We start from the raw sequence: 22,158 nt of genomic DNA, 5'->3' as shown, positions 1-22,158 counted from the left end.
CTCCCAGTCTCAGGAGGACTTACCGTTATCCAAATCAGCGCACCCTTCTCACTGTGTAAGCTCGACCTTCTGTTGTTCATTAATTATTTCTGCTTGTCTACTTATCTGTCTCCCCACTAGAATGTAAATTCTTCATAGACAGGGATATGGCGTGGGTCCCTGCTGCATTTCCTGCCCAAAGAAAATCCCCTTACACTTCACATACTGCCCAGAACCCTGTAGGTTCCTGAGGACTGCTGTCAAATGCATGCCTTATTTATCAAATGCCATGTGGCAGTTTTTAAATGTTGTACAAATACCAACTCATCTAATCCTCACTCCAGCCTTTTTAGGTTGATACTCCTGTTGGCTCAGGAAATGGAGCCACAGAAATCAGGTATTTTCTCAAGTCTACACAGCTCAAAAGAGGTGGCTGGCAGGATTTGAACCGAGGCAGCACTCTGCCTGCCTCCTTGTCTTAGCACCACGTCAAGACCAGGCATTTAACAGGGAGGCTGGGGTAGGGTCGGGGAGGGATGAGGGTGTCACTGTACAAAGATCTTTAACCTGGGAATCAGAAATTCAAACTTTGTTTCTATCCCAGGTCTTGCTGTGTGACATTGGGCAAGTCCATACCCTCTCTGGGCTTCAATTTTTCCTCAGTTTATAGGACTGGCCCTTCTCCCACCTTGCTTCATATCATACTAAAGGCTTTTTGAAACCAAACTGGTTATTGTTTATTTACAATTAGAGGGTCTTTTACTCCATTCCCTCCCCCAGTCTGGAGCCTTCTTTGGCCTGGTGATCAGAGCATTCTCACCCCCATCCCTGACCTGAGTGCTATTGGGGATACAGCTTTCCCTCAAAGAAGGGGACAGAAAGAGGAATTGAGAGAGGGAAAACGGCTGCTTTTTTCTCACCAGCAGGCTCTGTCCTGCCTCCAGGCCTCTGGCTCCTGCTCTCCTCCCATCCCTTCATCTTCCTCACCCCCTGCCATCTTCCTGGGCTTCAAGTTCCCCTGGCCCCGCACCTCTTCCTGGCCCCTCCCCATCCCTGAAGCAGCCATCCTTGACAGAGAGGCACCTCCTTGACAGACAAGCACCTGGCGGGGAGAGCCCACCTCCCTAGAGAGGCCCGGACTCTTCCCCCCGGTTTCCTGGCCACAGCCCCCCTTCAGCTCCCTCTCCTCCCCGCGCCGCTTTTCCAGGCGGTACTGAAGTCCTTCCTACACACACGCTATTTTTGTACCATCACTCTCTCCTTCCTGCCCCCTTCCCCCTACCTTCACTTACTTCCTGCTTTTTCCTTCACCTCGGCCCAGATCTGAAAGGATAGGGGCCCTTCTGGCCCTCACCCACCCCGAGAGGGGCTTTGGTTCTGGGGCCCGGGGACAGGGCCGCAGAGGAGGGGCGAAAGGCAGACTTCCCCCTCCTCCACTCCCCGCGCTCCGGAGCCGCCTCCAGCCTCCCGGGGCGGGAAGCTGGGACTGGCAGCGGCCAGAGTCCGGAGGTGAGGGGAGGCCGGCCGCAACTTCCCCAGTCCACCTTAAGAGGACGATGTAGCCGGCCTGCGGCTCTGACCTTAGAAAAACAAGTTTGCGCAAAGTGGAGCGAGGGGCCCGGCCTCGGGGCAGCCCCGGCGACGCTTCCACTGTCTCGCAGCTCTCGTCCGCCGGGCGGCGCAGGTCCGAGCCCGGCTGGCTGAGGGAGGGGGCGAGGGGGAGGCGGTTCGGGGCCGGGGCCACCGCGCGGGCGTCTGAACTGGCACATTGTCGGAGCCCGGGCTCGTCCAGTCCCGAGCCGAGCAAGGCGCCGGCGGCCGGGGCCACAGCCCGGGCCCGGGCGGGGATGAAGGGGTGCCCGGGCCTTGCGCACCGCCCTCTCTCGCTCCCTCCCTCCCCGGGGCGCTCAGCTGGCGGGCGCTCGGCGGAGGTGCCCGCGGGGCCCGAGCCCCGCAGCCTCCAGCGAGGCCGGCGGGAGGAGGGGAAGGGAAGGAGGGCGGGGGACCCTGCCCAGACTGCGGGCCGGAGGAAGCGAGCCGCGGCGCCGCGAGGAGCCCGGGTGGGGCAGGTGGGCAGCGGCGGGGGCGGCCGGGCCCGCTGCCCCTCGCCCTGCCCTCGCGGTCCTCCCTCTCCCGCTCTGTCTCGATCTGCGCGCCGCCTCGCTCACTCCGCGCGCGCTCTCTCTTTCTCCTCAGCTCTCGCCTCTCTGTGTCTCTGGCTCTCTGCCTGGCTCCCTTGGGTCTGTTTCCCTCTCCTGCCGGCTCTCTCGGGCTGTCCCTGGCTTCGTTTCTCGCGCGCTTGGGGTCTCTCCCCTTCTCCGTCTCTTGATCTCTCCGGGGTGGCGGGGCTCGGGGGAGGGGTGTTCCTCCGAAAACCGCGGCGCTCACGGCGCCTCCTAAGCCGCTCCAGGCGCCCGTTCCAGGGAGGGGGGAAGCCCGGCCGGGAGGAGAGGTGGGGGGAAAGGGGGGAGCCTTAGTCATTTCCCCGCTCCAGCCCGCGCCCGCCCGAGCGCGCACTCACGGCCGCTCTCCCTCCTCGCTCCGCAGCCGCGGCCCATGGAGCCAGCCCGCCCGGCCCCCGGCCGCCTCAGGCCGCTGCTCTGCCTGCTGCTCGCCGCGTCCAGCGCCTGGACAGGTAAGCACCCGCACCGCCCACCGCTGCCGTCCCCAAATTGCCGGCCCAGGCCTCTCAGCCGGCCACTCGGAGCCACTCGGCTAATGTCTAGCAGTAATAGGGGGAGAGGTGCCTGTAACCAGGGTTACAGATGAGGAAACTGAGGCCCAGAGAGGGACAGCGACTTGCCCAAGGTCACACAGCCAAGGATGGAACCCAGTCTCTCTGGACTCTGACTGTGCGCCACCATGCCGGCCATCAGAACAGACCCAGAAGAGCTGGCTCACTGGTCCCTGCCCAATCTGATGGGGGAGGCAGGCTGTCAGTGGCTTTCAGAGCAAGGCGCCCTGGCTCCTCTGGAATCTCTCTCCCAGGTCTTATGTTTTCCATATGTTTGACTTCAGGGTCTGAGAGAAGGGGATAGGGGCAGAGATCCTTCCTGTACTGGCCAGGATGGAACAGAAACAGGCTATGACAATTGGGGAAGAGTGAGCTCTCCCTCTGGTGCGCAGAGTAAAACAGTGTTAGTATGGGGGAAAGAGAAAGGGAGGCCAGGGTAACTCTGGGGTGAGCGGCTGCGATCTGCAGATGCCGATGTGGAAACACAGCGGATTATCCCTGTGGTTGCCAAAGCCTCTGGGTGGATGGTTGTGCTCCTGGCTGCTCTGTGGCCCCCCTCCTTCCTCCCACCTTCCCCAGGTTTCCAGGCAGCTCGCTGCTGCTCAGGTGCTCAGTGGGGCTGTTACCTGTGGCTCTGAGCATGTCTTTTTGTTGGCCTACATCAAACACCTGGCTGTCTCCAGCAGGCGGGCTCTGAAGGCTACCGTGTGTTCGCCAAAGGGTGAGGTCACCATTCAGGAGCCCTGCTTCTTAAAGGGGTTTTGCAGCACCCTGAGTCTCCTGGGAGGGTGTGGAGGGCAGAGAAACTGTGTTAAAGGAGTTGTTGGGGGGAGAATGGGATTTTGTTTCTGGCTGCTTGAAGCCGTGTTGTCAGCAGAGGGGGTCTCTGCACCTCCCTCTCTTGAAGGAGGGAGGTAAAGATGAGCTCAGTACCCACCTCCCCCCTCCTTCTGCATTTGCCTAGAGACTGGTAACCATCTGATAGCGGTGAGAAAGGGAGAACTAGCAAAGAGTGGGTGGAGGGAGAGGTGGGGGTGGACAGCAGCTTCTTTCTGCCCCACTGTTTCCACTGAGCCCCCAGAACCCACGCAGGCACCCCCACACATCCCCACCCCCACCCCCAGTATTTCAATTACAGTTGGGCCCTTGCTGGGCAAGAGGAAGCCCTAATAGATTTCATGTCTCTCTGATGAGCCAGTGGTGTCTCCGATCTACTCCTTCCCGCCTGAGCTGACCATTTACACCCAGTGAAAGTCTGAGGCCCTGCCCTGCCCTCCTTCCTGGCCTGGGATGCACGAGATTCTCTCACAAGTTCCCTGAAGCAGGGAACTGGGCCCAAGTTAATTTCTAAATGTCTGTTTGAGACCCTTCTCTAACCAGGACCCTGTGGTTCCATCCCTGGGAAATTCAGGGTGATGCTGATTAACAAGTGGGCAGCTGCCTTTCCCAAGGCTGCCTTGGGAGCACCAACACCCTTCTCGTGAGGAAATTCTCCCACTTTTGCTATAAAAACAATCTATAAAATGGTAAAGATTAGGCTGTAAAACTTCCGTTCCAATCCATTCAGCATCAATAGCCTGAAAAAGTGGGAGCAGCAGAGAGGCCGAGATTAACTTTGAAATAAATAAATCTTAGGAGGGAAGAATACATTTCTTGGTTGAGGGTGGTGGGGAAGGGGTGTCACTCCCAGAGCTCAAGCTTCTCAGCATCCTTCACTCGGTTCTAAGGAGTCCTGGTCACCCTTGGCCCTGGCATGGAATTCATCTGGTTTGGCTGAAGAATGGGGCTTCAGACCCTTCCCTCGGGTCTCCAGGCATGGATTTTATGACAAAGCAGAAGAGAGGCAGGGCAGAAGAGCAGGAAGGTAGAAGGAGGCAGTTGTCCAATTTTCTAAGAAAATGGATTTGTTTGAGTGAGGAACTCAAATGTCAGGCTTGGGAAGGCATCTTTGGATTGAATGACTGCTAGTGTCTCCGGCAGAACTGTCGGCCTAGGAGGTGTCACATGACTGCTATGGTTTCACATGATCACTGTTTGGAGGGGGCTGCTCATGTGAATTATCTTGGATAGGGGAGACAGGGAAGAAGTTTCTAAAGACTGCCTTCAGCACAAATGTTGCCAAAGAGAAGTTCTGAAAAGAGGCCAGTGAAGTCACCAACTTGTGTTCTTGGAGCCAGTGTTTCCTCAAACAACTTCACCAAGGGAGATTATGAGGTGGCACGAAGGGCAAGGGGCCTGGACTGGGGGCACCTGAGAAGCTGGACTCTGCAGTGGCAGCAGCAGTGCCTGACACCAAGGCTGCAGGCTCCTCACTTGGCCCCTCCGGGTCTGAGGACCTCTGGGACCCCTGCTGGACAGACTTTAGATAAACTCCCATTCGCTCCTTGCTCTGATTTGGAGAAGGCCAGGCCAAAGTGGGTGTTGGGCTTTGGGGGACAGCTGAGCGCTCTGGTGAACCTCTCACCCTTCGGAAGAGGGTAGCATGCTGGTGATTCCTCTGTACTTTCCTAAGTGGTGAAGTTCAACTCACTTCCTCTTTCACAAGAAGAAAAAACGGGCGGGGTGCCTTGGCGCCAAAGAGTTTGTGGAAGGTCCTTTAAGGTCTTGGTGTTCTCTGGGTACTTTCTTGCCATTAATTACTCCTTTCCCAACCCCGTGGAAACTCATGGTGTGATTCATTCCTTTACTTGCCATCTTTTAGCATGTATGAAGTCCTAATGAGATCCTCGTGTTGAGAGAAGGGAGGAGAACCAGCATTCCTTGAATGTTGCCTGTATTCCTGGCTGAATCCTAAGTAGTGCCTTATCTGCCAAGTGATCTGCTATCTTATCAGTCAGCAAAGCAAAGCAAAGCGTGAGTTGGCTATTATCCCCATTTTGCAGATGAGAAAAATAGAGTCCAGACTAGGGAAGTAACTTGCCCAAGGGGTAAGTGGTAGGCAGCTTGGATTTTGAATCTTGACCTTATGGCTGGGTAGCCTTAGAGGGGAGACGTTTGATGACTTAATCAAGGGTACTTTCCAATGGTGTGAGAGGGTCCCCCTATCCAGCTCAGATAGAGGTTTGTGAAAGGGTTCCTTCTGGGGCAGAAGTTTTTAACTGAGCCACAGTTGTTTCTCTGAAAGTGCCCTGAGGATGGGAACACTGGCAGCCCCTTGGCCCTCCTAAATGACAGCTCATGGAGCAGTGTGGCTCCTGTCAGAGCCCCCGATCTGGGCTGCTGAGCTCTGGAGCCCCTAGAGCTGGAATCTTCCTCCCTGCATCTTCCTGGTGCCCTTTGCGACAGATGGAGAGGGGGTGTGTGAGAGGAAGGCAGTCTAAAACTGTTGTATGAATCCCACACGCATTCGCTCACTGCTTCCAATGGCTCCGTGCGACAGATTATTTTCTTATTTGTAGTCCTGAACTGATGGAAGGTGCCCCCCCCACCCCCGCCTCTTTTTAATGCGTTCAGATTTCTGATCTGTCAACACAATTCTGATCATGTCACTCTCCTGCTCAAAACTGTTGAGTGGGTCCAAGTTTTCTTTAAAAAAAATAAAGCAAAACCTACAACAGGGTCTGGGCTCCCTCCCTGACAGGCCCTATTTCTAAGCCACATGTTTTCCAAAGAGCTGACCTGTTGAGATGCTGCTAGATGGCCAGACTTCCGCCCTGCAGCCAGAGATTTCCTGGCAGCTCAAGTGTATCAGCACCTGAGAGGCCCTGAGATGGCCTCCACTTGTAGAAGCCCCAGCTGGACCCTTTTCACTCCAGGGTTCCCCAGACATACGAATAAGAGGCATTGGGTTTGTTTAATGGCCATTAACACAGGACCTAACCCAGTTTGGTAAATGTGTGTCTGTGTGAGTTGCTTAGTCGTGTTCGACTCTTTGTGACCCTGTGGATAATAGCTCACCAGGCTCCTCTCTGTCCATGGTATTCTCCAGGCAAGAATACTGGAGTGGGTTGCCATTCCCTTCTCCAGGGGATCTTCTCAACTGAGGGATCAAACCCAGGACTTCCACATTGCAGGCGTACTTTACCAAAGTTTGTTTAATGCCTTTGTACAAATCCACAGCCTCAGCTGAACTTTCTCATCTCTGTGCCTTTGCTTATGCCGTTCCTGCCACCCGAGATGCCGTTTCCTATATGTCCCTATCATTACATGTCCGAACCTACTCAGCCTTGCCTTTGTGCTGCCTGTTGTTCCATGGATGTCTTCCTCCTCTGAACCCTCACCCCAGGATTTATCGGAGGCTACTTATTACTTTTCCTTTTTTTTTTTTTTTTAATTACATATTAGTGCATGTTTAACTCTGGTGGGCATAGTGGTTCTGCACTGTAGCCTCTCTACGCACAGGCACAGCCTAACCTACTTGGACAATTTATTGAGCCCAGTGGTTCAGTTTCCTCATCTGTAAAGTGGAGATGACATCAACAACTGTATTGCAGGGACTAAGTTAGCCCTCGTTTCATGCTTGAAGCTGTGCCTGGCATGCAGTACGTACTTAGTACCAGCTTACCACACGTTACATTCAGTCGTCATCGTTTCGTTCCGTTTGGGTTTCCTCATCTATGGGAGCGGGACTGATGTTGGTAAAGCACCCTGCAAAAGTCCTTGCGCACAGAGCAGAGGCGCTCACAAAACAAGAGCTGTCGCGAGTGAACACGAGCATCACGTTTTTTCCTGTGGCTTTTCTGCAGTCAGGGAAGACAAGTTGAGCAGAGACTGGCTGGTGTGACTGAATAGTTCCTGGGACTCAGCACCCGCCGTGGGCACAGACTGCCTCTAGGTGTCTCTGTCTCGATCCACAGGGCTGGAATTGTGGATTCCCAGACCTGGAAAGCCGGAGGAGGCCTGTGAGAGCTGCCTTCAGTCAGCACCTCTTTGTGCAACCAAGAAAACTGCAGCCCTGAGAGAGGCCAGGGCTGGCTGGACTCACCCAGCAGATCCCTGGCAAGGCTTGCGTGGCACACCAAGCCCCCCTGTCATTCAGGCCAAGGCTCTTTAAAACCAAGCTGGGTTGGAAGTTTCCATCACTAAAGCTAGACATCTGACAGGATGCCACGTTCCATGGAAAATACCAAAGTGATAATAATGGGAACCATCATTCCCGCCCTTTACTGGGCTCAGCACTTGGCGCGTAAGGTCCCAGTGGTACGTACAGTTACCCTGGGTGATGTGCATGGTTGTCATCAAATCCATCTGACCAGTGAGGAAACTAGGTTCAGAGAGGCAGAGCCACTTGCTCGAGGCCACACAGTAAGTGTTAAGAGTCAAGATGACCACAGCACCTATGATACTCACTCGCTCAGCGTCCCTCCACCCTGCCCGGCAGAGCGACTGGGACACAGGGTTGCTGCTCTCCTGCCCTCTTGGCGCTCCTTGCATATTTTTGTCAGTCAGTCCATCCCTCTGGGAGGCAGAGACAGCAGCTGTTTCCAAGATGTGTTTCCATCCCATACCGAAGAAGGAAACATCTATTTTCACAGCTGAAACTGCTTTCCTGTTAACTTGGGTGTTCCTGGGACAGGTCTTTTGATGGCGCCCTCCACAAGGTGGATTTTCCCTGCCAGGCCCTAAGTCCAGGGAGATGCAAAACAGCTGAGGTGGAAGTTGGCGGTTATACAGAATTGGTTCTTTGTGTCTGGAAGATTTCCTGGCACATCCGATTGGGGGCACAGAGTGTGAGATGGCTGCAGGTTAAGCCAGGAGCTGGGGGAGATCAGGTGTGTGGCCCAGGGGGAGATCAGGAGCCAGGAGTGAGAGGCTAGCCTGCTGGCGGGAGGGCCGGAGCGTGTGGGTGACGATGCCAGCCTGTGGCGTCCTTCAGAAGTGGCAGCCCAGACCAGAAGCAAGTCACGTACGGTGTGCTCGGGCACTAGCTGAGCTGGGGCTCTCTGCTGCCTCTTCCTTATCTTTTTATTTTAGAAAATTTCAACCATTTGTGAGATGAGGAATGGTGTGAGGAACCTCAGCTTCGACACCCATCTGCCACTCATGTTTCACCTGCCCTGCGTTTTTCTGGGAAAAGCGGGAGGACGGAGGATGGGTAAAGACTGCTAGACATGAGGCATCATTTCATCCATCGATACTTGAACGTGTGCCATTGTCTAATCCTTATAATGAGCCAACATGTATGAAGTCCTCATCCTCCTTTTACAGATAAGGAAACTGAGGATCCCCAAAGCTAAGTTGGGCTCCTCCAAAGGTCATGTGGCCAGTGAGAGTTAAAAAGCTAAATCCAAGCCTCGGTTTACTCTTAATCACTTTTCTGTCCTTATTATGGTCATTTTAATTGTAAATATCCATTCAACAAATATTTTTGAGCGTCTATGCGCCAGGGGTGGCTCTAGGTGCTAGGAATACAATAGCAGACAGACAAAAACACCTGCTCTGATGGAGCTGACATTCCAGTGAGAAAGGAAAAACAGACCCAAGTAAACGGTATGTCAGGTGGAGACAAGTGCCATGAAGAGAGCTAAAGCAGGTCAAGAGAATAGAAGGTTGTGGGGATGGGGTGGTGGTGCTCTCCAAGGAGCAGAGGCCGGGGTAAAACCGAGGGAGCAGCCAAGGGAATATCAGGTTCAGCAGGCCACACGAAGGAGTAGCACGTGCAAAGGTCATGAGGCTGGGATGGGTTAGCTGTGTTCCAAGAATAGCCAGTGAGGCTGGACTTAAGGGAGATAGGCAGTGTGGGAGTTTGGAGAGGTCAGGGCCAGACCAAGTAGGATCTAATTCACCGAGCACTTGACATTGAACATGTGAGGTCATGTGATAGGATGATTATACCTCATCTCATTTCATTCTCACCACTGCTCTGTGAGATGGGAACTATTATTATTTGGGCAGATGAAGAAACAGATATTCAAAGAGGTGACGTGACTTGCCTAAGGTCACACAGCTCCTAAGTACAGAGCTAGGTTTGAACTCAGGCCCCTAAACGCTGCAGCATCCCCATCACTGCTATCTTGTTTCCCTTCTCACCCCCTTCAGTCTCTACCCATAGCACCTGGAGTGAAGCAAATCCTCTTGGTCTTTCTCTGAACTTTTCAGTGATTCCCTTCAAATAAAATCGAACTCCTTACTATGATCCCTGAGCCATGGCATTTTCTGGGAAACATCCATCTCTCCAGCCCCAATTAGGACCACACTCATCTTCCTCCGAGGGCTTCGGCCGCAACAGTCTTCCTTCTGGACCTCACATGCGCTGGCTGCTTTCCTACCTCGGGGCCTTTGCACTTGCTCTTCTCACCTACCAGAGCACCTTCCCTGGCCTTTGCTTCCTTCAGCTGCCATCTCACCTCCTCAGAGATGCCTTTCCCAACTGCCCCATTCTAAAACTGGTTCTGCTTGTTATTCTCTTTCGTGGTGCTAGATGTATTTTTCACTCCTAGCCATTTTTATATTTGCTTCATTATTTCACCCCTGTCTCTCCCACTAGAATATAAGCTATCTGAGAGTAGGCACCGTGTCTTATTCACTGCTGGGCCTCTGCTAAAAGTAGGCAGATTAATATATATTGTTTGAGTGAAGAAAGATCCTCAATTTGTAAAAGGGAGCTCAGAACCTTGAGTAATCCTGGTCAGAAAACAGACTTGTGCCCTAACCATTACACAGTTCTGCTTCTGTGAGGGGACCACGACTACAAATCCCTGCCCGTCGTGTGAAATAGCTCAGTTGTGAGAATCCACGTGCAATGCAGAAGACCCCGGTTCGATTCCTAGGTCAGGAAGATCCCTTGGAGAAGGGAAAGGCTACCCACTCCAGTATTCTGGCCTAGAGAGTTCCATGGACTGCATAGTTCATGGGGTCACAAAGAGTCAGACATGACTGAGCATCTTTCATTTCACTTCAAGATAATCTGGAAGCACAAAGTATCAGTGCCATCTAGGATGGAGGTAAGGGGCCAGAAACCCTAGAATTGGTACCTAAATTCTCGCTGTACTGAACAGCTTGCCCCATCGTAAGCTCCATGGTGAACAAGCAGATAAACCATGAAACACGATGCGGTTCATGCTATACTCTCTTGGCCGGGATTCGGCCTGAAGGGCCTGACTCAGTGCCAGCCTCCCCTGAGGGTCTTTGATCACACCAGCCCATCTGATGCAGTGGGTAAGGATGTGAGTGGAGTCAGACTGCTCTGCAGCCTTGTGGCGTGACCAAGTGGCTGTACCTCCCTGAGCCTCAGTCTTCCCCTCTGTGAAGTGGGGTAGGACAGCCTGTGTTGCTGGGTCTCTGTGGAGGGTGGTGAGGCCTGTCATGCTCCTGGTAATACCCATGCTCAATGTCTGTTAGCCGTCGTTACTATTACTGTTATCATCGTGCAGTCATCATTTTCTGGTTGGGGCTCTGGCTGCTCTTTCACTTACCAACCTGGACTTGGAACCCACCATGCTGTCCCTCTGAGCCTCAGTTTCCTCTTCTGTGAAGCAGAGGCTCAGCTTGGCTGCTCTCCTGCTGGTCCCTTCCAGCTCAGATGCTCCAGCTGGGATGCCTCTCTCACCCTCCATCGTGATGGTACCCCAGACCCTCTGTCTAGCAGGGGAGGCAATGGAGAGGCATCCGCTTTGGAACACGTTCCTGAGTGAATCCAGGTGAATGTGCCGCTTCTTGGCTGTGTGCTCTGAAGGAGGTGTCTTTCCCTGCTCTGAGCCTCAGTTTCCTCATCTGTAAAATGAAAATGCTACCAGTCTTTCCTCTTGCACAGAGACCTTTGAGGGTTAAGGGAATGAAGAGCTGTGGAAAGTGCTTTTGTGAACTGCGAAAAGCACTATAAAAGGCATCAGCGAATAGTGTCAACTTGGGGAAAAATCTTGTCCGGAGACTGTCTGCTGTCGGCCGCAGAATGTGCTGAAACCTTGGCAAATGTCATTTAATAAATGTGTGTCGCTTTAAGGGAGCCTTGGTCTCAACTGGGAAAATGTGTGTGTGTCCTTGGCAGCCTGAGAATCCAGAAGCCTGACCTGGAGGGGACCCGGTCACAGAGGGAAGAGATTGCATGTGTCTGACATTTGTGTTTGAGTTCTGCTTCTGCCCCTTCCTGCCTCGTCGGGTCTTAGCTTCCTCACCTGGAGGAAGGGGCTGGTGACAACAACAGTTGCATCACTAGGTCGTGACAGTTAAATAAATGAGGGCTTCCTGTTATGTGGCCTTACCAGTGTGTTGTACCCATGAGAACGTGGCCGGGAAGCACCAGGGCTTGTCCTAGAGGAACAGCTGGGCCTGGAGGTTTGGGGTTGAAAGGACACACGAGGGTTCTCAGCCTCTCCAGGCTTCACTCCTGGGCCTCAGTTTCTCCTTCTGCAAAATGCGGAAGTAGGGGAAAGGTCCTTAGGCTGTCAAGAAAGTGCATGGTGGGTGTTACTGCCCCTGCTTGCTCTCCCAGCCTCGCCTGGCCCCACCAGCCCTGGAGAGTGCAGAGGGTGCTTACAGCACACATCGAGTGGTAGTTCTTTCCCTGCTGCTTTGAAAACAGGGCTGTGCCGTGAGCATTTCTTCATTACATCCAGGTCCCGTCTAAACCCAGCAAACACTCACCAGGGCCTCTGGCCCTCCCGGCCTCCTGCCAACAGTGCACACAGCCTGTGCACGGGTTCTGCTCCAAGTGATCTTGTGTAGACATTGAGGCAGAGCTGATTCTGCCTCAGAGAGAATCTTTAGCTTCTTAGGCTTACGGCTGCAATCGTCTGTCTTCCTCTTCATCCTTAAATATCCACTGCCGTGGTAACGCCCCGCACTGAGCACTTCCTCTGTGCCAGGCACAGCACTGAGCTCTTCACACACGTTAGCCTGTTTCATCCTAGAATAGCCCTGGTGTTATTGTTATTATTATCAGCAGCAGCATCCTCATTCTATAGATGAGAAACCAGAGTTTCAAGGGGGTCAAGACACTTTCTGGGGTCTCATGCATGGCAGAATTAGAATCTAAACTAGAACATACATTTAGCAAATGCCAGTCACTGGTATAAACATGGAGGACACTGCAGGGAACAAAACTGAGTCCCCCTCAAAGGATTGATAAGTCTAGGTGGGGGTTTAGATGCTGATGAAATTGACAAATGCTTGTACTATGGAGGGTGTTGGGTGATATGTATTGTAGAAAAATAAAGCAGAGGAAGGGACATTGAGGAGGGTGGTGCTTTATACACAGTGCCAAGGAAGCTTCTCAGGCCTGAAGAAGGTGAGGAATCCAGCATGCAGATATCTAGAGGATGAGAGTGCCAGGCAGAGATAGTGACAAGTGCAAAGGCCCTGAGGTGAGTTGAGAATCCAGCACAGTTGCGAGCAAGGCTCCAGGAAGGATCCTGGGTCTCACTGTGAGAACAATGAAGGCTGCAGCAGGGTTTTGCACAAAGGAATGATCATGTTACCTTAGGTTTTATGGGCTCCTCTGGCTGCAGGGAGCGTACGTCACAGAGAGGTGAGGTGGAGCAGGGAGGCTGGTTTGGAAGCTGAGATAAGGATCTAGGTGAATGATAGTGGCACAATAGAGGTGGTAAGAAGAGGTCAGATTCTGGCCAGATCTTGGAAAGTGAGCCAGCTGCTCTGCTAATAGCTGGCTGTGGGTCAGGAGAAAGATGGGAGTTGGGGAAACGTACAGATCTCAGGCCAGCTCTTCCAACCACTGAACGTCTGGCCTTGAGGAGAGAGACAGTGGCACCCCCTCGTTTACAGGTGAGAAAGTGGAAGCTTTGAGAAAAGTGACTCTGCTAAGTTACCCCGCTAGGGCTGATATATGCATCTTCTGGCCCCAGCGCCCAAGCTTCAGACTGTCTTGGAACCTTAAGAGTTTACCTGCTACGTGGAGGGGGATACCAGGGTCTGCCCTTTACCTGCATATGGACAGTGTCCAGTTCTCTGAGTCGCCTGGAGTGGCGATGGAGGAGAGAGTACCCTGATCCCAGTGGGCCCCCTCCTGTATTATTCACAAGGCCATGTGTATCCTCATTTGTGCTTGTCCCAAGGCAGGTGCTAGTTTCCACAGCAGCATCTGGAGCATCTCCACCCAATAGGTACCAGTAGGCTGCTCCCAGTGATGGCCTGCTCTTTAGATGGCAACTGAAGCCCTCCTTTAGGGTGCTAGGTAGCTTAGTCCTGGGCTAACCCTTCCCCAGCATGCTCACAGCTATTGAGTATGTCCCAAGGACTCTGCCCTGGTCCCTTAATTGTGCCAAGCCCTTTTCTCTCCTCTACACCCATGCTCACATGGTTCTTCCTTCTTGAATGCCTTTCCTTCTCCCTAGCCTTTGTCAGCTTTCAAGACCCAGCTTAGGGACCACCACCTCCAGGAAGTCTTCTCAGATCTCTTCCAACACCCTGTCCCCAAGCCTCTTCTTACTGATCACCCTGCACATGATTATTGCCTGTGTTCAAGATTCTGCCCCACAAGAGTGAGAACCCATCTGACTTGGCTCTGTGTCCTATGGCATCCAGGACACGACCAGGATGTAGAGTGAGGCTTGAAAGGGTGTACGTGAATCAGCCTGACTCCAGAGGAAAGTCAGCGCCTAGCTGCAGCTGGGACTCCTGGATCAGAGCCCCAGGCTCCCCCTTGGGAACTGCAGAGTCTACACAGTCATCACCCGTGCAACCCCTCCTGAATGCATCCTGGGAGCCGCCCGCCCCCCCAGGGTCATGAGCCCCAGCAGGGCAATTCCAGGCTGGCCTCCTCACCACTGAGCCCTGCGGCTACTGCCTAGTAAGTAGGTGCTCAGTAAAGGTTTGAGCCTCCTGTCAAGGGCAGGACCCTGTGCCAGGGGCCAGACAGGGCCTTGCCCACCAGGAGCCAGACTTGAGGGGGCATCTCGCCCGCCCTCCTTCCTCTTTCACTAGCCCGTGTGTGCCAGGCATGTTCACAGCTGGGCACTCACACACACAGTGTACATGACAGTGGTCCCTACACACTGCGGCCCCTTCTCCCCAGCACTTACGTCAGCACACACACCCTCACATTCACACTCATGTACACCATTCCCATTGCATACGCGCCCTCCCTGCACACATACACACACACTCATGCACACACCCCACTTCTCTCCTCCCCTGTGTGCACCCACATTTGTATGTACCCGCGTGCTCACACCCCCTCCCAGACATCTAACTGTTCACACCTTGGGCATAGACACACACCAACAGGTTCACACCCACATTCAGATACTCTCCTGTGCACAGTTCACGCCCCTGCCTGGCCCTGGTCCCCGGTCCCCTTCTGACACACTCCTGAGCTGCACCAGAGCATGTTCCTGCACAGGTGAGCATCTTGTACACAAGCTTATGTGTGTCTGCACCCCTGCACCCACCCATGCACACATGTGTGAATACTTGTGCTTGGCACACCCATGCATGCATGTGCACATTTCTCTTTCTCTCCTGTGTGCGAACTTCCATCCACCCTCCTCACTACACACTCATACACAGACATCAACTCGCAACCCAGAAGATGCCTAAGGCAGTGCCTAATGAGGTGCTGCTGTGTTGAGGGGGTGGTAAACCAGCACTCCCCACCCCCAAGGATGGCCAGTAACAATCAAAGCCAGGAAGGGGGATGCTAAACCAGGTGGGGCCAGGGTGGATGTTTTCTTGGGATACTGAGCCCCAGGTGCTGCCAGAGCTCCGCCATAGCCTCCCAGGCCCCAGGTTCCTTGGGTTTGTGGAAATCTGAGGTGTGGCCTCCAGCCTGTCCCTAAAGCCCCTGCTCTGGTGACCCACTGTCCAGGCCCGGGCTCCCATGCAAGGGGCAGTGATGCCCACCAGGAAAGGCCGGCTCTTGGGAAATGTGTTTCAGCTTTGCCTCTGCGTCCTGAGGAGGCAGGAGGAATCACACCCAGAGATCACAGTGGCCCTGTTTCCCTCCCAGCAAGTTTCAGTTCTAAGTTGATTTGTTTTTTTCTGTTAGAAAAGCATCCATGCTTATTTCTTCACTTCTGATTAAATTGTTTTTATCTTTTTCTTAATCTCAAAAACTACACATGAATGTTGTTTAAAAAAAAAAAATCAAAGATATTTTTCCAAGTTCAGTGGTCAGTTCTCAGTCCCCATCTTACTTCATCTCTTACACCTTCTTTGGTCTACTCGTGGAAGACCAGGGGGGTTGGAGCAGGTTATGGGGAGGGGACAGGAGATACGGTCAAAGATGCCAGCAGGAGTCTCTTGTCTAAAGGGTTGGGACTCTTTCCAAATGTAAGCTTTGGAGTTATTTCTTTGAAGTCTATCTTATCCGCTTGTGTGCGAGCTCCATGAGGCCAGGACAGCTGCTGCACAGCCCTGAGCTGAGGGCCCGGAGCACAGCAGATTCTCATCATTCATCGCTATCCGCCCCTGTCCTGTGAGCTGCCTGCTCGGTGTCCCCGTGGACACGCAGTTCCTCTCACAACAAATACACGGGGAAGTTCCACCCACTGTGATGACTTCCTCCAATAGATAACGTACATGTTTTATTCATTACTTAGTATTTTTCCAAAAGCAACAAGTTTGTTCGCTGCAAAAAAAAAAGAGAGGAAGACTTCAATGTATTATTTACTATGAAATAGAAAACACGCTCATCCTGGTGCCCACTCACCACTCGTCCCATTTCCCAGTTATAACTCACCTCAGTGTCATGATGGTTAGCACTCTAGGCCTTTTCCCAAGATGCTTTGATCAGCGAGTCTGCAGATATTTATTGAGCATCTACCCTATGCCAGGCCCTATATTGGGAGCTAGGGAAAAAGCACCAAACAAAATAGACAATTCTTAGGAAGGTTCATTCAAATAACAAATATTCATACCCATGTAACATACATATTACATGTATAGGTTTTTCTTATTACAGGTGGGATACTGTAAATATTCTTTTTTTAAATTTTTTAATATAAATTAACTTATTTTCATTGGAATTGGAGTACAGTATTGTACTTTACAATATTGTATTATATTGTAAAAACTTTACAATATTGTATTGGTTTTACCATACATTGACATGTAAATATTCTTTAATAGCTATCCAGTTTAAAAAATTTGAAAATACCCCAAATAGAAGGAATAAAAAAGAAAAAGCCCATTAGATTCACGATCCAAAGAGAGTTGCGTTTTATAGCCTTGTGTGGTACCTTGCAGTTGTTTGTTTACATATAGTTTTAGTTTATTTTACCAAGTCATGATGATACTGAAAGCAGTTTTCCTGCTTCCCTATTGTACAAGTAATGCAAACAGAAAACATAAAAGCAGAATCCCTTGGAAGTCTGCTACTCACAATTAGTCATGTTAGTCTTTAAATCAGATATACATTTTTTTCAAAATTAGAAGTTTAAGATCACATGAAAAATGTCACTTAGTAACTGACTGTGATCTTGTCATCTATTTCTGTGTCCATAATTATAATCCTTATATGTAGGTGTGGTCATCATAAGTTCATCATCTTGGGATCAACAGTCTCCTTTTCTTGGAAATTACAATATTTGCAATTTTTAATTTTTTATAAGAACACCTGAATGCATGATGCAAAATATTTGCAAATATCCTTAGTAATATGAGTATGATTTTACATTGTTTTTATTCACTCATTTTTTACCAATGTCAAAATGCAGTTATCTTTGATGGTATTCTATGAGATTATTATTTTGTTTTTATACTTTTGCTTTCTCTAAATGCTTTGCAATGGACAGGTTTTATTTGCTAACCACAATATCATTTAAAATTATGCCTTGCAAAAATGTCCAGATTACCAGTTTCACAGTTACTGTTTTGTGATGGCTGCTTGTAATTCCATCTAGAGAACAGGCCACAGTTCTCTTAACCATCCTTGTCACTGAGCACTTGAGTTTTTTCCCAACTTTCACAAGATCGTTCCATGGGGACCCCACTCCGTATCTGGGGTAGCGTCCTTGTGGAGCAGCCCAGCAAAGGCTGGGGAACAGCCGCCACGCCTGGGCGCCTCCCGCCACACTGTTTTCCTGAAAGGATGGCCCACCTTCCAGTCCCACTAGCACCGTGGGAGGATGCCTGCCCAGCCGCCCTCCTCTCCCTGAGACGGTGCAGGCTGCTGAACCATTGCCAGGAGGGCAGGAGAGAGTGGGAAATGGGTTTGTCAGTGATGCCAGCGTGATGACCCCGGGCCCAGAACCGCGGGAGTGGTTTATAAGAAGCCCAGTTCCCAGAACAGAACCTGCAGAGAAAAAGAAAAGCAAGCAAATGAGGGAAAGACTCTGCTGGGAAAAAACACACAGAGATTAAAATAATATTTGGCACTTACGTCGCACTTTTAAAATTCTTCAAACGCTTTATAAACACTGGCTAATTAATTAAACCTCCTAAATCTGGCTGCAGTTGGTGGAGAGAGCTTGAGAAGAGCTAAAAAAAAAAGTGGGGGGGACAGCCCTCCACAATGCCAGATTTTGTTGTCGCCTCCCTGGGTGTGACTGCAGGCCTCCGGGTGCAGCACAAGAATAACCCTGCCCCAGCCGTGCTCCTGGCTCCGCACCCCATGTCCTGCTCATGGTCCCTCGCCAGCTGCTGACTCACAGCCCCGTGCAGTGGTATTGATGAGGGTAATAATAACCACCACTGATTACATGCGTCTATGGTCCAGGCCCAGTCCCAGGCTCCAGGCTCGGTGTCTTCCAGACCTGCCTCTAGCAGCCCCTTAAACAGATGAGGAAAGAGGCTCAGAGAGAGGATTTGCCCAGGAGCAAGTGAAATCCCTCCTTCCTTCATTTTTATATTCATTCAGTGTGTGTTTATCAAGGGCCCAGCGTGTGCCAGCCAGTGTCCTAGGCAGGGGGTCAGAAACACTTCCTTGTGGATCCTGTTTGCTGCTTGGGGAGAAATGTCAATCCACAGAAAGTCAAGTATAATGTACCTTTGATAATGATGGGAACAGAAACTAAAGTTTAATCAGCACGTGTGCTGCAGGCACTTATATCCAGCCATTTCCTCATGACTGTCCCGGGGGGTGGGTGTCAGGAGTGGGTGATGGAGTCCCACAAGGGCAGGCGCTGAGCTGGCTGGGTGGGGACTGCACTCTCACCCAGGCCTGCTGGCCCCAGCACCTGTGCATACTCCAAGCTGCGTTTCTAGTGTTGTCTCTGGTGTGGATGTGGACCCATTGGGCACGTTCCTAGGTGGATGCTACTGGCGGCTGCTAATGAGGCCTGGAATGTCTCAGGGTGCGTGCCTGTCTCCATGGGCCTCCTCCCTGTGTCTCCCACACACCTGGCCACCCGCTTCACCCCAAGCCCCTGCCCTCTGTGGATTCTGGTTTCTTCCCTGCACCATGAGGGTCGGGCTGCCCTCAGGCTGCCACTCTGCATCTCTGATCACCAGCCATGAGAACTGGGCAATCCCTGGCATGGAAGTCAGAGCTGGGACTGTGGGCAGAGGGATGAGAAGCCTGTCCTGTGGTCCAGGCTTGCCTGCAGTGAAGGCATACAGGAGTCTGTGGCCAGACAGATTCACAAGGTCACTGTTCCTGCTCAACCAGAGGTGAGGGCCTGCTTGGGGCATCAGCTACAACCCTGTCTGATGTACAAAGCAAGGTGGCCTAGGTCAGGACAGCACAGGGTCACATCGGGTCAGTGGGGCAACCAGGCAGAGGCCATTTGGCCCATCTGCACGTCTGCCAGTTTGACATCACTACGTGTCTCTGTCTTTTCTCTCTTTTTTCTCCCCGCGTATCTGTCTCTCACTCCGTCTCTGCTTCTCCCTCCGCCGATGTCTGTGTGTGTGTGTGTTTCTCCAGGGTCTTCATGATCTGCCCTTTCTCCCCATCCCCACCTTGTTTAGAATCAGGGCCCCAGCTGCACCTCACTCTGAGCAGCCACAGCACCTCCGACAGCATCTTTACCCGGCCTGTCCATCTTCCTTCTGTGTCCCCCTTGCCCCAACCTCCTCTACTGGGAATCCCTGATCATGTACCCAGGCCTCTTCAATGTGGGGCTCGGGCCCCCCTCCCCACTGACCTCCTGGACTCCTTCTACCTGTCCATCCCAGGAGCCCTTGAGGCCTGACCTGGATCCAGCTCCTGTGTGTCCCAGCATCCAGCCTGGACCTGGCCTGCAGGGGCGTCAGTGAGGGCCAGTGGAAGCTAAGTCCATTTAGTCACTGTGCCCAGCTTGGTGCTCAGGGGCTTCTGTGTGTCATCTCACTCTCCTTCCAGAACACACAGAAGGCTGTGGGTGTTCTACCCTTCCTGTGGATAACATAACTGAGACTGAAGCAATGGATAAGCTTGGGTCATGGGTGAATAAAAAGTGAGCCAGGTCTCAAACCAGTTCAGTTGGCTCCAGACACTAGACCCTTCTTTTTGACCCTGTTCTGGCCTAGGCATATTGTTTGTTCCTACCAGAGATCCATGGAGACAGGGCCATAGTAACTGACAGACGAGACCAAGGCCCAGAGGGCAGTAACTCACTCCACGCAGTGCCTGGCAGCATCCAGCACACTCGCAGGCCTCCCTGTGGGATCTTTGTGGTTGCCTGAGTGATGGCCAGGGTCACTCAGCAGGACTGAGCCAGGACTCACACCCAGGTCCTTGTACCCAAGTACTTCACTAGACCATGACCTACCTGGGACCCAACTGCTGAGTATAGTCTCTCTGTCCAGGGCCTGCTTGCTGAGCCAGACCTGAAACAGAATAGAGCCCCTCACACACACTCTGCTGCCACCTACTTCTGAACCTTTGCCCAGGCAGTTCCTTCTCTCAGGAGCACTTGTGCCCCTTTCTTGATTCCTGGTAAATTCAGACTTGAATTCAGAGCCCAGTTCAGACATGACTTCCATAGATGGCTCAGGTACTCAGACTTACTATCTGCCACATTTTTAGCCTCTCTGTGCTTCAGTTTCCTCCTTTGTAATAGGGTCTCAAGTTACAGGTTCGTCGTGAGGGTCGCATGTGATATATGTGCAGTGGACTGAGTTCAAGGCCAGCTCATGGTATGCTCAGTCACTGAAAGCTGCCGTTGATAAACACTTGAGAAAACCTACAGGATCACATGAGGATGAATAAATAACTGCTTTGTGTCTTCCTCCAGGAGCGGCAGGTGACGGGGAGCTGCAGGTGATTCAGCCTGAGAGGTCAGTGTCAGTTGCAGCAGGAGAGACGGCCACTCTGCACTGCACCGTGACCTCCCTGAGCCCTGTGGGGCCCTTTAAGTGGTTCAGGGGAACTGGGCCAGGTCGGGAGTTCATCTACAGTCAAAAAGAAGCTCCTTTCCCCCGAGTAACAAATGTTTCAGATGCCACAAAGAGAAACAACATGGACTTTTCCATCCGCATCAGTAACATCACCCCAGCAGACACTGGTGTCTACTACTGTGTGAAGTTCCGGAAAGGAGAACGTGGTGACGTGGAGTTTAAGTCTGGACCAGGCACTCATCTCACTGTGAGCGGTGAGTATGGCCTGGGTCTCCTTTGTCTGCTGGTCTGTGATAACATGTCAACAGGAATGCTTTTCATTCTGTGAGCAAAAAAGAAGAAAAAAAAAAGGCAGTCAGATGCAGCACTGTGTGCTTTCGCATGATCTGGACATGTTCTGATTTCACTCCCTTCAACAGGTCAGAGAAGTTGAGGTCTGTGGGGGTCATGCTACTTACTCCTCGTCCAGCTCATCCCATCCAGCTCTTTGGTTCCAGGGATGAGGGAATTGAAAGTCTGAGTGACTTTCCCTGTCACAGGTCAGATCCTACCACCTGCCTGCAGAGAGTACTCCCTTCAATGTGGCTGAGTATTCCATTTGCTCAGCACTTACTGAGCACCTCCTGTGTGCCAGGCCCTGCCCTGGATGCTGTGGAGGCAGCAGTGAACAAAGCAGGCGAGGGCTCCTCTCCCGTGAAGCTTATGTCCACTTCCTCCCAGAGAGGAGAAATCCATCCAGCGTAGGGAAGGGAGATGTGTTTATGTCTTCTTCAGAAACTACACACTGAGAAGAAATTTTTGGGCAGACATTCAGTGTTTACTCTGATGGTCCTGCTTGGAGGAGATACCCAGAGGTTGGGTGTTTCCTGGGGATCTGTTGAGAAAACCCTTCACTGAAGGCTCCCAGCAGAGCTGGGTCATCTCAGAAAATGTCCCCATGTGGGTGACTTAGGGGCAGCCCCATTGAGGTAGCAAAGGTGCCCATTTAGGGTTTTCTGCCAGAGGCCCAGGATCCTCTTTCTAACTCCTGAATCCTGGACTGTCAGCACAGGAAGGACCTTTAGACACCATCCTCCAAACCCCCCATGTACACATAGGGGCCTGAGGCCAAGAGGTGACAGGGACCCAGACCACAGTCACATGGTCAGTGAAGGGATCCTTCCAGAACCCAGTCCAATTCCAGGCCAGTCCCCTTCCTGCAGCAACATTGAAACTGGTTTCATGGAAGAGCCTGGTACAAGGAGGGAGCAAAATAAAAGCCCCTTAATTTGAACCATTGAACAGGGCGCCTTTTCATAGGTTTCCCAAAGGTTCATAATGCCCCTTACATGCAGGCCCTGAGACCCAGGATG

General features: G+C 52.0%; 1 protein-coding gene and 1 long non-coding RNA gene across 7 annotated transcripts in view; one reads left to right on the top strand and one right to left on the bottom strand.

The window, feature by feature from the left end:
• Positions 1 to 1,315: 1,315 nt before the first annotated feature.
• Positions 1,316 to 22,158, top strand: part of SIRPA (signal regulatory protein alpha) — a 43,532-nt gene continuing 22,689 nt past the window's right edge. For 2 of the 6 annotated variants that reach the window (XM_061436771.1, XM_061436770.1), the window contains exons 1-3: positions 1,680 to 1,910; positions 2,527 to 2,614; positions 20,704 to 21,060. In XM_061436771.1, coding sequence (XP_061292755.1) covers positions 1,827 to 1,910; positions 2,527 to 2,614; positions 20,704 to 21,060 — 529 coding nt within the window. In that variant the 5' untranslated portion in view covers positions 1,680 to 1,826. The other 4 variants (XM_061436769.1, XM_061436768.1, XM_061436773.1 and 1 more) reach the window with 3 other exon arrangements.
• LOC133259372 (uncharacterized) lies at positions 16,793 to 18,895 on the bottom strand. Its single transcript, XR_009740378.1, has 2 exons — positions 17,928 to 18,895; positions 16,793 to 17,840 (listed from the first exon to the last, which is right to left on the bottom strand). It is a non-coding gene; the product is annotated as an uncharacterized LOC133259372 (long non-coding RNA).

The sequence above is a fragment of the Bos javanicus genome, chromosome 13, assembly GCF_032452875.1.
Source record: "Bos javanicus breed banteng chromosome 13, ARS-OSU_banteng_1.0, whole genome shotgun sequence".
Taxonomy (NCBI): Eukaryota; Metazoa; Chordata; class Mammalia; order Artiodactyla; family Bovidae; genus Bos; species Bos javanicus.
The sequence above is the reverse complement of the archived record's forward strand: the minus strand, read 5'-3'. Positions and strand labels throughout refer to the sequence as shown.